Below are 18,157 nucleotides of genomic sequence, written 5' to 3' on the forward strand. Positions count from 1 at the left end.
GTTAGAAAAAAGGAAACAAGAAATTTTATACATCGGTATATTTATTACAGAAAAATAATCAAAAGTAAAAAATCATCAAAGTTACATTTAAAGAAAAGTTCAGTAGCTAAGCTGTAATCCCAAGAGGTAACACTGACCACAAGAACAACCTCTGAGAGTCTGACATGCAAGGTCCTCTGTCACACGCATCGCTCTCCTTGGTGTCACCTGGATGTAATGGCTTCCCTCAGATAACCCAGGCACGACAGCCTGCTGCAGCTGCTGGCTGTGATCTTGACAGCAGATGACAGACAAAGGGGAAGTAGCTCAGACATGTCACCGTGCAAGTTTTGGTGGCTATCACAGCACACCCATGACAATTACATGATTTTCACAAAGGAGGTTGCCTTCTCTGTGGTTGTGTAAGCCCCACTTCCCTGGAGGCCCTGTGGAAGGCTCTCCAAGGCTCACCTGCCTGTACACAGCAGCACTGCTGTGTATCCCTGACTCCCATTGCAAGTGCTGTGGAAAAATTCTGTAGAAAAGTAACGAGTGTAAAATTGAAGCCCCTGTTGAGACAGGGGTTCTTAGATGCTCAAGAATTCAAAAGGCTAAACACCAAGTAGAAAAATATAAAATCTTATAGTAAAGAAAAGAACAGGGAGGCCAGTCAAACCCTTCTCCTTCTGCCTGGTGGCTGCTTGGCTAGGAAAGGCTATCCAAGTGCTTTATCAGGGAGTTGAGTATTCAGTCTAATGATTTTGTCAAATCCAGAATGTCTTTTGTGTTTACCAATCAATTAATAGTTATAATCTACTGTTCCACACTACATATTTTGCCTGCAGAATTTCTTTGTGTCGAGGTAAAGATGCCCACAGAAGCCAGTTCAAAAGAGGGCCACTAACCACAGGCATAGTATAAAAGCAAACAGAAAAAGCTCACAGAAGACAGTCTTCATCGACTGACAGCAAAGGCCAAACTTTTCAGGAGCTGCATTTATTTCCATATGAAAGCCATCACTGTGTTTAGGGGAAGTGCCTGCTTTTGATTTACTGAGATGTTTCATGGAAGACTGTGTCCTGCTGTTTGTAGAGAGCCTGTGCTATCTAGGTTTGGGGTTTTCTCAGCATCTGGTGGCCTCAGATTTTATGCAACCATAAGCTGTTCCAAAATATTGTGTGTTCTTGTTCATGATTTTGGTATCCCTGGCAAAGCAGCCCTTTGTGTAAAATTGGCTTATGGGAAGTTGGTTCAGCACAGTAACTGCAGTCTGACAATACCCTGAATTGGGTACTCTTAAAGTACTCCACAACCAAGGGGTCAGCTCAGACTGGATAGCTGCTTCACTGTGCAAACCATTTAAACATCCTCACACCCTTTCCGTTTGACACAGACAAACATTCCAACATAAACCACTCTGTCTGTTACACAAAGCATTGCCAGCATCTAAATACAATAGACAAATGTAATTTTTCAGTACTAAGAGCTAAATTGCATTGAAGAGAGGAAAATAAACCAATATGTGCTGAAAAGAGAGGAGTGTATTTCAAAAAGTGCATTTCAAAAAACTGGTATTTAGTATAGAGCTATGTAACAATATGCAACTATTTCAAATAAGTCAATTTATACCAAATCTTAAGAGATTGAATCACAAAATTATTATTATTTCTAGTCTACAGGAAAGTGCCTTGAAAGAAGATGGTCCATAAGGTTTTAATCGTGTTCACCACATCTGTAAACAGAGTAAAATGACCTGTTATTTATGTGAGTGCCACCTTGCTTTCAATGTGAAACATGGAGCTTCTTGGTGATTTCTCTGAGAACATTCCAGAGCCCTTCAAGAAAAAAGACATTGCCTTTGGACTCCTAAACATGAATACAATTTTATCTGAGTGGTCTTCCTAGGTACTGCCAGAGCTTGCACCATATCCTTTGCATGGACAGTAGCAAGATGTGCTCAGCAGGGGCTCTGCACATTTTCAGAGCACAGCATGCTAAATTAAGAATTTTTATTGAAACATAGAAGATGTTTAACAACACAGAAAACATCATAATGCTTACAGTACTTCTTTTCCTAAGTTTCTAAACCTGTCCATCAGAATTGATTTGTGGCAAATTCAAAATACCACACTGGCCCAAATAGAATGGCTTTTTCATTACAGCAATCAAAACTTGAAAGAAATACACTTACATTTGTTTTCAAACTAATTTTTTGACCAAGCTTTCAAGACCTTATAAAAATCAAACAAGAAGATCTAAGCTGCTGGTAAAATGTGCAGCAATCAAGGTCTTTGATGAACATGTGAGCTGGAGCAGGGAACAGGTTCCACAGTAGAACTTTCAGGACCCATTACAGGAAGAAAACAAGGAGAGGGGCCTGTGGCATCCTGTGTTCTTCCCCTCTAAAAGCTGCAAGGCTTCTCTGTATTTGAGACAATTTTCAATTTATTTAAAAGCTAATTGGTACTTGCGTACCAGAAGAAAATATTGTCAGCTCACAGAGGAAGGCTGAAAAATAAGATGTGTTTGGATTGAAGGTTCAGCAAGCTGCAGCTCTGACAAACAGCAGAGGTAAATGCCATAATAAATATTTGATTCCTCTACACAGGTAATTGCTAGTAAATGACCATTCTCAATTAAATATACTTTGGGGTCCTTATTTGAGCCTACGTAAACATTTATTTAAAACAAAATCTTCAAAAGCAGTTAATCAGCAGCATTGCAAAACGTTAATTAAGCTCATAGGTGCTAATGGATTTAGAGTGTTATTTATTCAGAGTTATCTAAGTCTGGCTCACTTCCTCCTTCGTGCTGGCAATAGCAAGAAACCCTTCAGAAAGTTTTGGGGGATTTTTTTACCCCTGTCCTCATACCAAAGTAGAGCAGTGAGGTGGCCTGGAGCGCCAGCTCACTTTGTGATCTCTATAGCTGGCACAAGAGAAACACTGCTTCTTTTGGCACAACCCTGTTAGGTGAGCCTAAGCCAAAGTGCATTTTCTGCTAGTGGCTGAGCACTTGCAGCACTTCATATAAAATGCTGAACCTTTGCAGTAGCAAAGCTGATTAAAATCAGGACTTTATTCTACTGCCCTCTTTAAGGACTCTGAAAACTCTTTTCAATCCCCACTGCCACAATGTACTGTTGCATAGCAAAAGTCCATCAAAGTCTCTCATCTGGGCAAGTAAACAGGTTCCGTTAGGATATTCCTCCTTAGAGACTGTCTGTGGGCATGCACTTTGGATTAAAAAAGGCACCATTACCAATATTCTTGTCCGAATTTGTACATTATATATGCTAGACTCAATCCAACAATTTATGTGTCAGACTTCTGTTCTTAGCTGTGTAAACTCCCATGGCAGGGTTTCAAACAGGCCCTCTGCTCTCCTCTCTTGCAGGCAGCTGAGCTACTTGCAAACACTTTCACACATTCTCCTGCCTGTGAGAAATGTAGGCCAGCTCACCACAAGCAGACAGTGTGAAAGCATTCTTTAAAAACCCAGCTCCTGGCCTGTTTTTCATAGAGTGCAAGTCCTTTTAAACACTTGCCTACTTTCTACCCCTGTAAACCCTCCTTTTCCACAGAGGGAACTTCCCCCTTTCTGGGGTGAGAACACCACAGGAGCCATGTCCCCTGCCCCACCACAGCAGACTGCTCTTGCACCACTATTACGCTACCCCACTAAGGCTCTAGCCAAACTGTAGTACTGAATGGAAAAAACCCACACCCACCTGTGTCTGCTTTTAGTTATCAATATTTCAATGCATTTCTAAATATCAACAAAATCCATAATTATTTGATTCTTAAGTAAAACAAGCTGGAAGTTGAAAGGAGTTGTATTTGTTTTAATACAAGCGGTCAATCCAAATTAATTCCACTTAGGTCAATCATCAATACTCAGCTACAGCTAAAGAAAAAAATTCCACAGAGATGGGGGATTTAAAATTAGTATGAAAGGTATGCAAGGTAAAAATTAAGAAGCAAAATTAACCAGGAATTACAAACACAGAATATTTCCTTGAGTAATGCTTGGATTTTGATCCATTGTTAAAATCTGTTATTTGCACTATATTGTTCAAAAGAAGAATACCATTCACCATGGAAAATAAAATGAGATTTTTAAAAAAAATTACAAGGTTGCCTACCTGGCACTAAGCTGTTGAAGGACTTGAACCTTCTCTCTCATTCGATCCCAATTTTGCCTTACATTCTTTGCAAGTATGATGACACTTCCTACAATATTGAAATCAAATAAAACATTGAAGAATTTTGCTGGATTTCTTCTTATACAATCATAGAGCATGGTGGCAAAAATTCTTGAAGAAGTAATCTCTTGACTAGATTCCCCAATTTTTGTAATATGGGATATAAACTGCAAAATATGACATCTAAATGTCTCGGGGAATAAATGCCCATTAATTAGTATTAATTACTCCTTCTAGCAATTGCCAAAATATAACAGAATTTTCTAAGCAGCAAAGGACAGTCCTTGCCATTGTACCTAGGAGCAAACCGAGCCAGGAATAAGGTGTGCAACATTTCGTGTAATACCAAGTATATACTTTGTTATGTGGGGGAAGAATAGAAGTAGAGAAATAGATGAACAATGAAGAAGCTTCCCATTATCAGTCAGGTACTTTTATAGGCATAAAAGCTCATGCTGCTCTGGGGGAAAGATGTGGAAAGACAAAGGAGAATGATTTTTGGCATAGGATTTGTGGAAATGTGTTCTGTGAGTGCAAGGTTTATACCAGAAGCCATATTGAGAATGGAGAGTACAACAGGCAGCTGAAGGAGGAGCTGGGAAGGAAGTCAGAGTCTGATTTGACGTGAAGGAGTACTTTATGTGAAGTTGGAGGCACCAGGTGACAGAAGTCAACCACTGAGATCTATTCTATGGTTAGAGGTGCAAGGTGGAAAAAGCACCCCCTCAGCTTGTGCTCTTCATGGCTTGGCACGACAGCAGGAGGTTGGGCAAAGCCATAGAGGAGAGGGAGGTTGGAATACGGCCTGAGATTGACATTGTTGTTAAAATATGAGAACATTATAAAAAAAATCTGTAGCATATTTGGCCTGGTATGTCCCAAAGGAAGACTCAAAGGATGGAAGTGATAACATGGACAATCTAGCAGTATAGCACTAGATGAAAAGAGAATGAGTGACTGTTGTCACATCACACCTAAAAGTACAATAGTTTCATTTAAATAATGGATATCCTAGTAACAGGTATTACAATGATTTTAATTTGCATTTTCTGAAGAATGTGTAGTAGTTTCTAATACTGCAATATATAGTCCAAGACAATGACTAGAACCTCAGGATCTAATCACAGAACTTAAATTCATAGTTTTGCTGCATATAATTTTAAGTGTGTTTTAGACTATTTTGATCTAGGCTTAATAATTTACATTAGTACAGACCTTTTTTGTTGTGGACAAAACGGTGCAATACCAATTTTCTGAAACTTTTTTTTGCATTCTCCCATGTATGACATCCTTCCAATGGCAAAACCCAAGACACCAGCAACTACAGAGACAGATAACAATACCTTGTTAATACAAGAGCTTAAATCAGGAGTGGGCTACTGGCTCCACTTTAATCATGTAACAAATTCTGTACCACATCTTCTCAGAACATGTCACAAACACATGTGAAGTTATACAGGGTTTACAGGGGTGAATTCAATAACTACTGAAAACCAGTTACCTATCATGAGAGAGAACAACTGGTCCGAAATAATTGATACAGAAAAAGGATATAATATACCTGTGTACAGGAAAAGGAGATAATATTTAAAGGACCAGATTACACAAATAAAATTAATTCAAAATGTCAGCACTAATAGTTCTTGCCTTTGATTGCACACCATGATTTACTTCTAATGATCACACTTTTAACACCAACTTCTCTGGCCTTCTAAGAAGCTGGAACATCAGCTTGCCATGCTGTTGCACTGTGGCTTTCACTCACTAGAGTCAGAATAAAAGACTACTTCAATGTCCTTGATTTCCTGCTGAATTTCTGCTGGAAAGGGAATCTATTTAATTTCTTGTAATTTATGAGCCACCTTACTGTACAGTACAGTTTCTGTGCTTCTGTTTGTTTTCTTTATCAATCCATGGTTCTGAATTAGACAACTGAGATCAATCAAACAAACACATGAAAAGGACCATACTATTTTATATATTATAGTGTCATGACTTCTTGATACCGTAAGTTGTACAATCTGCCAAGCACAGCTGATCAATGAGATGACATAATTGATAAAACAAAGTGGAGACTAAAGTTTATACCAATTTGAGAGACTGCATTACATAAATATAAGCTGCTACTGAAAATATTTACATTAGAAGAATCTTGTTTCATACATTTATTTTTAAACACATAAAGAAACTGATTTCCTAATCTGCTGGGGTGACATATCAATTGCAAAAAAAGAAGATTTTGGAAAGAAATTCAGAGAGTTGCATCTTAGCAGGCATATTGCCTGTAAAGAACCTTTTCTTTCCTTTTAGAATTGGGTACAACTTACGTGCCATCTTGGGGTATGGACCAAATCTTGGGCTTGCTGAGAAAATGCCTACAATAAAAGGAAATAGTCAGAAAGCTTATTCACTCACCAGCACTCAAAACCAGCACTAATTTTCCTACAGATTTTGCATTTCTTAAGGTGAGGATGGTATGAAGCCCACTAACTCAGATTTCAGTACATCAGGGCACTTTCTATTCTACTAGTTCATAGTGCATGTGTTTTCGGGCAGTCTTACAGAGTCATAGGAGGAAGAGAATCTGGACTTTGCAGGATTCAGTTCAGGCAGGAGTTGAGAGTGTAAACCAACATGAAAGCAACATGTCTGCCACTGGTGACACCTGCAGCACTGCAGAGGAAGTGATGGTGGTTTATGTTTCAGCACAAACCAACTCTGCATATAAAACAGCAAAATGAAATCTCTCACACAGGGTCCAGCTCCTTGTGCTGTGATAAGTAGGATGAAACTGCTCTTTGGTAGCTTTCTGTGGCTATCAATTAAAACTGATATCTAGACTTCCCCTCTGGAGAGGAAGGATCACACATTTTGGCCTTTAAGAGGAGAACACAGTGTGCTAAATAAGAAAAGCAAAAAATTATCTTTAGCTTTTCCACCAAAATCCACATTCCCCAAGTTAATCTCAGGAGGTAAAACCAGTATTCCTCTGAGAACTGTGTCTGGCAGAGGAATGCCATGCTGTGGAGGAGGGCTCCACATAGCACGATTACCGTGGCAAAGGGAAGGCAAGTAAACACTGGTTGCACTGTTACATGCATTCAGACAGAAATAATGAGGCTTAGAAGCTACAGCATCTTCTAGAGGCAGGGTACTGTGTGCAGCCATCAGAAGAAAGAATTTAGACAGAGAAGTATTCAGCCTATGCTAAGCACAAGGGCCTTTGCCCACTGTGATCTATACAATTTTATATCGGGTCTCTCGGGGGAGGGAGGAACAAAAGTGTTGTTTGTTTCTAATCACCCCCCTCCAGCTGGTGACACACAGTAATGATTATTTACTAAGAGCATTTGTTATTTCACAGCTGATCAGAAACATCCAAGTATACTGAACAGAAACTGAGAGTACCTGGTGCCAGAGGTTGGCACGTTAGCTGCAGAGACAGCCCCGGGGCCCTTCCTGTCACTGCTCACCCTTTTTCCAATGTGTAATCCTTCTCTGACACACTCTTACTCCCTCCCTGCCTGTCTTCCTACAAGCTCATAGGTCAAGGATGGAGTAGGGAACCCACATCAGCCTCTTGTGATACAGCTTAGCAGACTTCAGGGTGGATGCCCCTCACTCTCTCCCCAAAACACCAACCTCTACCTTATATATAGTCCAGGCCCCCAGCAGGGAAACTGAAGGCGCCATGCATAGAACCAGGCACATTCACCACATAAACAGAATACAATTTTCCTTTGTGTTAGCCTGCAGATCGTGAGCCATCTCTACAGAAAGCTCTCTGTCTCCCCACTCTGGCAGTACTCCTTGTCCCTTTGCACCAAAGCTGTAGGACCATTGACACATGGTCACTGTCAAAACATTGCCAGCCTTTTCAAACAGAACAACAGTCAGAGCTCCAGTACCCGATTCTAACACCCTGCTCAGGTTGTACAGCTCTGCCCTGCGAGCTGCCCCAGTGAAGACTCTACTCAACTACACATGATCATGATGACAAAATCCAGCCACCAGTCTTTGGATTTGCAAATTCTCTTTTCAGTTCATGCTCTTGTGAAAAAACGACTGTAGCAATGCACACATAATAATCAAATCACCACAGCAATTATGGTAATGAGTGAGAAGAATATGGATCTTGAAAAACAGCACTTTAATGATGTATTTTTTTATCTTTACCTTTTGAGATTAGCCCCTGGGTGACAAGCATGCTCCCAAGAGATAAAGGAAGAGCTGTGAAAATGAAAAGGAAAGTAGCTGGTATCAGCCAAAATTTGCTAAGTATTTGGTAAATACTCTCTTATACATTAAATGTTTTCTGTTTCTAATGTAAAAACATTATTTCTAAACATTAACTTTTCCTACTGTCTTAATCACCTGTTACATCTGCTCATTCAGATTACATTCTCTTCAAAGCCAAGATGTTCTCACACAGTGCCAGACATCAGCCATGCTGTAACATCTGGAGCTAATGCAATACATATATATTTATTAAATAATAGATTCCACAATCTGAATATCTCGTCTAACTACTGCAATACTTGTAATGACAGCAGCTCCAATAAAATGCTGAAACCCTTTTCAATCTTCTCCATTCAGGAAATATGTAATTTAGATACAAACTGAGAGGGTGGAAGTAAAGGTACTAAAACACCAAGCACTGATCTTTTTAGCTGTCCTAACACACTTGGAATTTCACAAATCAAAGACACGTAGCGGTGCCTGCCTTCCATTCAAAGGCAAGGATAAGTATGTAACAAAGTAAAACATTCCTTAGATGGTTGTAACCAACTCTGCAACTGCTGAAGTTCCTACTAAGCAAGACCTCAATTCAACCACCTTTACCTACAACAATGATGCAAATAATTCAATTAAACCTTGAAGAATACAACACTTAACCCACAACAGTGTTCCAACAAAAAAACATTTTGCAGACAGTTTTGCATACATACATCAAGAAGTCATTCTATGTGGTAAGTGTGGTAAGAATGACTTTGGATCACTCACCTCTGTACCAAAAACTTTCCTGTTTGCATTCTTTAACGATTCTTGCAATCTCTCTGTCTTGAATTTGGGACATGGGACAAAATAACATTGGCTGAAAGCATAAACCTGGATTAGTTTACCAAATTTAATCTCACAGGAAGAAAAAAATTGAATTAATTAAAGAAGATAAATTATAAAAAAAAAAATACAAAAACCTCCAAGCAAAACTCCTTATTCTGTTGCTAGCAGTATGATGAAATCTTGATACCCCAATACAGAAACAGAAAGAACTATATAGGTTTTAAGTTTAAACAACCCATCTTGTTGATCTTTACTTTCCTAAAATTGCTGAGCTGCTGCTTACCCTAGAAGCATATTGTTTTATGTCTGTTAGCCATTTCATTCTCATGAGCTACATTATGTCTCCCAGAAAGAAATGACAGGAAATAAAGACAGAGTGGCAGTTTTCAAAAATCAAGTTCTGCTCTGAACAATTGAAGTTCAATAAGAGCAGATTTTGCAAGTATTAGAAGAGAGTCAACATAAATTCTGCCAGACTCCTCACTAGTAGAACTTTCTCTCTGAGCAATTTAAATATATCCATGGCATTAACTGAACTCAACCATACTGGCTTCACCCTAGTACAAATCAGGCTGCCAACAGACTTCCCGAAGGTAGCTCTTTTTTCACCCATTGTGATTGTGAGGAAAAAGTGACAGTATTCTCCTTGCATTCTACTGTCCAAGGTATTGACATGTAAACATATGAGGATTATTTTTCTTTCTTTAACAAAAGACTCAGTGTTAGCATTTGCAGTGCTGTTATCAGACATCTGAGATAAATGGGTGTACTGGCTTCTACTGGACGAGAGTTTATTTTCTCCACAGTAACCAGTATGGTGCTAGGTTTTGGATTTATGACCAAACCAGTCTTTACAATACAGGGATATTTAATTACTGCTGAGTAGACCTTACACAGAGTCAAGGCCTTTTTTGTTTCTCAGGCTGCCCCAACGGCAAATTGGCTGGGGATGTAGAAGAGTTTGGTAAGGGACATAGCTGGGACAGCTGACCCCAGCTGATCCAAAGAACACTCCAATTCCATACCGTGACATTGTGCTCAGCAAGAAAAGCCAAGGCAAAGGAGCCGTCATTAAGTTAAAATTAATTGAAATTTTAACATTTTTTCTGTAAAAACACATCATCTTCAAACATATGCATTCTTCAAAGAAAAACCATCATAGAAGAAGCAATGCCTTGGAAAATGGAAAGAAGAGCACATTCATCTATTACAGGATTCTATCTCCTGTTATGCCTGACTTCTTTATGCATGATTTTATAGCCATAATGAGGAAATGCATTTATTGGCCATAGCCACACATTTCACATTATAGGTAATTGATATCTCAGCCTTTTTTCAAGCACTGCTCCTACAAAAGTTAATGGTGGTGCTGGGCAGACAATGCAGAATTGGCTCCACTCCAGATCATACAGAACCGCTTCAAACTGGTTTCAGAGCAAGGTCATAACAAATACAGTAAAACACAAACAGGCTGACTGAAAGATAAGGAAATGCATGTCAGAGCCCCAAGTGCACCAACAGGCTTTGCAACCTTTCTGCCTTCATACACACCCTGCCAGCTGTTTAGTTGCTTGGGCTCAGAGTCAGCTCTACCATGGCACAATTGTGTAACACCGAGTTAGACTGCTGAAAACAGAAAAGCTCAGAGAAAGCAGCAATAAACTTTGCGCAGGGCCTCTGCCCTTCAGTTCAGGAGCTGTATATAAGCTCAGGCCCTTGCCTTGTCTGTGCTGTAGCTATACCATGGAGATCCTTACCCTGCCTTGCTAACCTGATCACTCAGCTTAGCATCAGACTTGCCTGGCAATCACTGAACTGACTGTAAGCTGACCCTGGTTAACATCATTGGATCTGCTCTCCTCCTCTTTTTGGGTACAGTGATACTGTGCTCCCTGTACCCGAGGCCCCAGCCCCTGCCACCCTGCTGTCACTTGTGCCTCTTCCTTGCAGAACAGCCCAGTTTTGCTGCCCTCTGGTAGTGACTGGTTAGCAAAAAGTCATATCACATTTAAATTCCTCGATGTCTCCTTCAGAGGAGAATGTTCATCTTCTGTAGAGCTGTAGACCCGATTCTTGTGCTGTATTGTTCCCTTGTCCCCTTCTGAACATGTGCATGCAGAGCTTGATGGGGACAGGCTGTACTGGACTTGTACTCAGACACCACAGCCATGCCAGCTCATAACTGAGGGCATAAATCAGAGCCTTAAGATTCACAAGTCCTAGCCCTCTGAGCACAGTGAACGAGGAAAAATAACACGCCATCCTTTCCTCTCTTCATCTGTATGCTTAAGCTAACAGACACCTACTTCTCTCTTCAATAAGAGCAACTGAGGCAAAATCTGTTATTCATTAGCAATAGCATTGAAATATAAGGGAGGAAACCCAGCTTACCCATCCAGGTTGTTTTATTGGAGGTGTCTGACTTCCCTGTTGACCTGTTTCAGAAGACATTGTCTCTTTCCTTGTAGTCTGCTACTGCTCTTGTTCAGCAGAAGCTATGCGTTTTATGCTTGGCTACTTCTCCTTCTGCTAGGTAGAAAGGTAAAAAGTCAAGATATCATACTGATATTCGCAAGTCCAATGTTCATCTAGAAAGAAAAATGACCAGGTTCAAAGGTGTGTATTTTTTACAGCAAATAGCATCCAGTCACTTGATACACAATTTACAGCACAGCTTATCACTTATCAGCAACACCGAGTTGGGTGTAACTTAAACAGGTAAGTCAGTAACTACAGTTAAATGCTGAATCATGACCTAGTATAGTATGTTCAATCATAAAGAAATGAAAATAAATACGAGCAGGTAATTGCAAACCTTTCTAATTTTTTAATGTATTGCAGGTCCAAGAACAGCCTCTTTAGCGTGCTGTCCAGAATTACTGCACTACTTCTATCCTCACTGCCATCATCTGAAACCTGGATTCCATGGGACCCACCAAGCAATCACTATCACAAACCACATCTGTATCTCCAAAACCCCAATTCAGTTACAAACATCCTTTAAAAAAATAACACAAAAGAATAAATAGATTCCAAAGAGTTTTAGAGTTGCAATCTTCCATGCCTGAGAGCCATGCCGCTAGAGAAAAGCAATAAGGAAACTCATTTATTTCTAGAGTACTTCAAACAATCTAAATTGTGATTTTTACCTAGCACTTTGCTGCGTGGTCTGGCACCTTATTAACATGGAGGGTCCTTTTCTGAAGTCTCCTTTTTTGAAAGTACCTGCTGAGAATGGTGGCACTGAGCAAGGCTAAAGTGACTGCAAAGGGCAGAGTTAAATAGAAAAGATATGCAACAATTTACTGACCTAAATGGTTTTTTGCATTTATAATATTACTGTATAAACCACTTCCTGCACTTATTTTGGGGTCAGTTACACAGCTATGAAGTTCAAGCAACAACTGCTTCATATACACTAGATATTCAGACAGCAAAGCCTTTTTTAAACAATAGAAGCAACACAACCTCCCATCCCCTTGGTAAAAAAACTTAAATAAAGCATTGAATTCACACCAATCTGCACTTCATTCTTAGACACTCACAAAAATTACAATGATCACTGTGTCTTTGAAAAACTGTAAGTTTGAAAACCCATATTCTATGAGGAAAGCTCACAGCTCTACACCGTCTTCCTCAATCTGAGAACAATTTAATTTTCATCAGTCTCTTGTCACTTAATGCAAAAAAATGACATAAAATATAAGAAAGATGCATAAAACTTTAAAGTGGCTTGTGTCAATCAAAAATTAATAAAATTTTCTTTTCTTATCTGCTTTCTTATTCTTATCTACTCAGAAAGCTTACTTGTACTGACGGCTGCATAAAATAATCACTGGAAACAGTTTCTAAATGTTGCAACAGATTTAAAGTGCTTGTCTTTTTCATGATAATAAAACAGCTGAGTCACAGGAGGAAAATAAATAAAATAAAATGAAGGGAAAAGTGTGGGTATAAATAAAGATTATAACTATTTGAAGTTTGCCATGGGCCTCCTATATTGTCCTAAGTACACGTTTCTCCTGAATTAGAAGTTATTCACCTATGCTACTGCTTCAACATAATGAAGAACCCCAAAAATATTTAGCCCTTTAAGCAGCCTTGTGGTACAGCTCCCACATGGGATGAAAGCTGAGAGCTATACTGGCAAGAATGAAACAAAGAGACAGAGTTGATGTCATCAAAATATTATGTAACTGAATTATTAATATTCATATCTAGAGACAAGCTGTCTCCTATCTGAGGAATGTAAAGTGTTCCAATATTTCAAGGCCCTGTGTCTTGGAAAGACAACTGTTATCCCAAAAAATAACTCTATTTCCATTAGCTTACTGGAGAAATATAATTTCTTGTAATTTTCTGCAATACTCATTGTTGTTTTCTCAACCTTACACATAATTCTTAGTGCAACAATTAAGTGTATATTCTGGGAAGAATTATTCAATTATATTATTCTGTTTAAATGTAATGCCTGTGTAATACAAGATTAAACCAAAGTGGTTTGCAAATATCAAATAGTCAAAAAACTTATTCATCTTTTACAAGAAATGTTCTGGATAATTTATTCATTAACAGAAGAAAATGCTAATCTTAGGCTCCTGAAAAAAATCTCACAGTTTGAATACCTCTAATGGGATGACAAAGAAGCAGTATGCAAGAAGATAGCTAAGTTTTTCAAATATGAGAGTTGTCAACTTCATACACTGTGTTTTCAATAAAAAGCCTCCTTCTGAATAGGAATAATGACCCCATAATTTCTAGGGCTACTTGGGAGAAGAGAGGGAGAGCCAAAATTGCATGTATCAACTGGTCCACGCAGTGGGCTGTGATGCCCAGGGCAGGCACCACTCATCAAAGATTTCAGGGACGCACTTCAAGGAAGAGGAAGATGACAAGCCTCAACATGATGTTTCACACCTATCTGAACTGGCTTTTTGAAATAAGAGCCTGAGATTAAAACAAAGGTGAGTCTACAGAGTAGCTGCACTGTGTAGTCAATGAAAAGGGCCCTACCAACAACCTGAGAGCATGGCGCTGGGGAATGCCCCACACCTGCTCAGTGCCCCCACCCAGGGCAGCGCACACCCGGCCAGCACAGAGCATTTCTGTCCTAGAATCACAGAACCAATTAGGCTGGAAAAGGCCTCTAAGATCATCGAGTCCAAACTATGACCAAACATCACCTTGCCAACGTGGCACTAAGTGTCACATCCATTCCATTGTATAATCATACTTATTGTGAAGAAATTCTTCCTAATGTTCAACCTGAACCTCGTCTGGCACAGCTTGAGGCTATGTCCCCTTGTCCTGCCATTAGTCGTCTGGAAGAAGAGACCAATCCTCCCCTGGCTACAACCTCCTTCCAGGTAGTTGTAGAGGGCAATAAGGTCTCCCCGAGCATCCTTTTCTCGAGGCTAAACACCCCAGCGCCCTCAGCCGCTCCTAGCAGGACTCATACCCAGACCCTTCAGCAGCTCCACTGCCGTTCTCTGGACACGCTCAAGCACCTCAGCGTGCTGACGGGCACGGCGCGGCCGGGCTGCGGCAGCACAGGCCCCACAGGGCCGCCTGCCCCGGGCCGCCTGCCCAAAGCCGCGCCCCGACCCTCGCCTTCCCCCGCCATGACGCTGGAGAAATCCGGCCCCGCGGAGCCGCTTGGCGCGGAGAGGAGGAGTCTGACACTCACGGCCCCCGCTGCTCTTACCTTTCGCAGGCCGCCGCAGGAAACAGAACGGGCTGGACTGGGCCGACCCGGCCCGGCTGACCCCACAGCCCACGGGTGCCCGCCTGCCGCGCTGGGCGGGAACCGGCCCGCCCGGGCTGCCGGGCTCCAGCGCCACCTGCCGGGCGCAGGGACAGCGGCGCGGCCGGCCCCGCCCCCGTCACCTCACGGCCCGCAGCTCGGCCCCGCGGGGCGGACCGGCCCTTCCCGCCTCCCGGTGCGCTGCTCCCGCAGGACAACGGCGAGCGCGCCAAGAAAATTCCGCGTTCTCGGATTTCCCGACGGAAATTCAGAACGCTCATTCAGCAAGGGTATGTGTTAATGAAGGTAGCAGAATCATGGAATCTTTAGGATTGGAAGGGCCCTCTGGAGGTCGTCTGGTCCAACCCCCACTGCCAAGGCAGGGCCACCTGGAGCAAGTGGCACAGGAATGTGTCCAGGTGGGTTTGGAATGCCTAGGGAAAGGGAGACTCCATGACCTCCCTGGGCAGCCTGTTCAGTGCTCTGCCACTCACAATGGAAAGACCTTCCTCAAGCTGAATTGGAACTTCTTGTGGTTATAGTTTATGGCCACTGCTCCTCATCCTGTTTCTGGGCACCACCAAAAAGGATCTGGCAGCATTCTCTGAGACCTGCCTTTGTGACAGTTATATGCACTGATGAGACCCCCTCCCGGTTTTCTGCTCTGCAGACTGAACAGGCCCAGCTCCTGCAGTCTCTCTGCCTAAGAGAGCTGCTCCAGACCTCTCATCATCCTTGTGGCCTCCACTGAACCCTCTCCAGTAACTTCTTGTCTTCTTCTGTAGTGAGGAGCCCAGCATACCACATGTGGGGTCTGTCCTACGAATTGAAAATATTTTTTTTCTGGAAATGAAATACTGTTCTTTTAAAAAGAAACAACAAATTATACTTTGACCATTTTGGAATTAAAAGCATTGCTTATGTACTTTGATTTTAATACTACAATGCTCATGTAAGTAAATAAATAAATTCTAATATTAACAAGAATTAAATAAGAAAGGCACTTTCATCAAGCAAAAATAATTTTGCAAGAAAAAGTTATTCTGAAAATGTCAGTTGGATGTGGGAGGGGTTCTAGGAATATTAAAAAAAATATTCTACTTTCTCTGAAATAAGAAATGCAATGCCTTTCTTTAAGAATAAGTTTTCTAAAACAAAAATATAAAACTGAGTTTTATTCTGCATTTTATTTTAATTAAAAAGGTCTCTGTTTCTATTTTGTTTTGCTTTATTTTTTTTCACAGCAAGACAGTAATTTTCAGTAGAATATCTTAAATGGCGATATGACACTTCAGTGCTTATCATGAAATGAATAGCCTGTGAGATCACCATTAAACTTCCTCCTTCTGCATGACCTTGGCATCTCAGTTTCATAAGAAACATAAATCATAGTTAATTTTCTCAAGTCCAAAGAAAGCTTTCAGCTTCCATGAGTCTTGGCTGCTTGAAGTCCCTTTCACCAGGCTATTCTCCCACTCTTATCTGCCAAACCACATGATCAGACTTTGCTGCTGCAAAATGTGCTTTTCACATGGAGGCTGGGCAAGAGTGTTGTCCTAAAACAAGTCTTGAAAGTGTATCTAATACCTCCTGGGATCTCAGAGGTATTCTTGAAAACATACATGAAAACTCTTCAACAGATACTGGCTACATGCTATTCTGAAAAATACAATACACAAGAGAATCCCATGTGGAGTGAGTACTTCATAACCAATAACTTAACTGGTCCAGCTTAAGCTGAACATAAAGTGAAAGAGCACTGGAATGATAATTTTCTCATGTGTGTGCCTGAGGATAGTGATTGCCTAGAGATAGGACTGTTTGGATTCTTGCATCTTTCTGTGTGAAAGTGCCTCTTAAAAATCAGTTGAAGCTCCTTTTTCATTGTAACTTTAAATGTAAAATTGGTTATCGAATTGAATATGTTTTTCAAACACTCTTTCTTTCCAAGATTTACCTGAAAGTTTTTCAGAGTTATAAAAATAGAGAGAAGGCAATACAGAAACCAGTAAATGTTAGTGATTTGGAAGAGTAAACACAAAGCAAAAGAGATTCTTACCACTCCCGGAGCAACACAAACTTTACACATCAAAGAAATAAACCCCAAGGGATACCAAAAATAAAGCGACCAATATGGAGTTGAATGTTTGGCTGAGGAATTATCTGTTGTCAGAGTAGAAGCAGATCAGGGACTGAGATTTCACAAACTCAGGGAAGGTTTACAGGGCTCTGGCTGCTTGACTGAAGAACCTCTTGGAAAACACTGAAGGGTTGCCAGGTCCTGAGGTCCACCACAGTCACCAAAGCAAAGCCTTTCTGGTGTGCATATTTAACAGAAGCACTCCACATATGTATGCAGTGCATGCCAGCAGGAGGAACTATTACCACTTATGTTAAACATGGTTTGTCTGTCTGTTACAAAATCAAACCCTGTTAATTGCTTGAAAATCCCTGTGAAACAAAGCTCCACCCCCTTGCTTAGTAACCATAACAGAGCACGGAAAACCAAGTAAGAATTACACGACAGGGCATTGTTCTCGTGCTGATGGGAGTACGAGTTAAGGGCGAATGAAAAGACATGAAAAATCACAGCAGGAAACAGTCAACATACCTCTGAGTAAAACATTAAATTGTCCTCACTACTTGCAAGGAATCATGTAAGTTTTCTGTGTCTTGGGTGATTCTTGGATGTACTTCTATTTGATACTTGGCCTGGGCTATCTTTAAGAAGTGAATAGTTGGTAATTATGAAATGTTTAAGATACAGGATTTTCCCTTCTCAGTGTGAAGAACCTAGTAAAGTGCTTGCAGGGACCTGCTTGTGTTTGTGTTTCCCATGAGATTGTGACAGGTGCCTAACTGTAGACTCGCCCACTCCTGCTTTATTCAGAGCTGTGGTTTTAGTCCTAATCTGTGCTCATACTTTCATGCTTTTTCCCCCTATTTCTCTGGCACTTGCTTCTGCTTCTTCATCATGCTCATGTCAGGCATCTCAGGCAATATGTAAGGACAACTTCTCACAGGGGTCTGAAATTTCCTTTAAGTGCCATGTGTTTCCTTGGGTTTCAAAACATACTTATATTACAGTTTGAACACAAATAAAGATGTGTTTTTTTACAATCGCTAGCTTTAGAAAAGTTTACCCCTGTCAACCAATGTAATTATGG

At 40.7% G+C, this 18,157-nt stretch overlaps 1 protein-coding gene across 4 annotated transcripts; it reads right to left on the bottom strand.

Annotated features, from left to right (window-relative positions):
* Nucleotides 1-1,614: 1,614 nt before the first annotated feature.
* On the bottom strand, nucleotides 1,615-15,081 carry OCIAD2 (OCIA domain containing 2). Of its 4 annotated transcripts, XM_041458388.1 has the most exons (9): nucleotides 14,952-15,075; nucleotides 12,397-12,472; nucleotides 11,639-11,773; nucleotides 9,188-9,278; nucleotides 8,360-8,413; nucleotides 6,511-6,558; nucleotides 5,399-5,504; nucleotides 4,124-4,211; nucleotides 1,615-1,711 (listed from the first exon to the last, which is right to left on the bottom strand). In XM_041458388.1, exons 3-8 carry the CDS (start codon nucleotides 11,696-11,698, stop codon nucleotides 4,130-4,132), a joined length of 441 nt encoding a protein of 146 aa, XP_041314322.1. In that variant the 5' UTR covers nucleotides 11,699-11,773; nucleotides 12,397-12,472; nucleotides 14,952-15,075; the 3' UTR covers nucleotides 1,615-1,711; nucleotides 4,124-4,129. The 4 variants fall into 4 exon arrangements, with proteins under 4 accessions (XP_041314322.1, XP_041314314.1, XP_041314305.1 ...); XM_041458380.1 differs by lacking the exon at nucleotides 12,397-12,472 and having other exon boundaries at nucleotides 14,952-15,081; XM_041458371.1 differs by lacking the exon at nucleotides 12,397-12,472 and having other exon boundaries at nucleotides 11,639-11,776.
* Between the last annotated feature and the right edge of the window lie 3,076 nt (nucleotides 15,082-18,157).

Source organism: Pyrgilauda ruficollis, unplaced genomic scaffold (genome assembly GCF_017590135.1).
Source record: "Pyrgilauda ruficollis isolate IOZ18807 unplaced genomic scaffold, ASM1759013v1 scaffold1, whole genome shotgun sequence".
Classification (NCBI taxonomy): domain Eukaryota; kingdom Metazoa; phylum Chordata; class Aves; order Passeriformes; family Passeridae; genus Pyrgilauda; species Pyrgilauda ruficollis.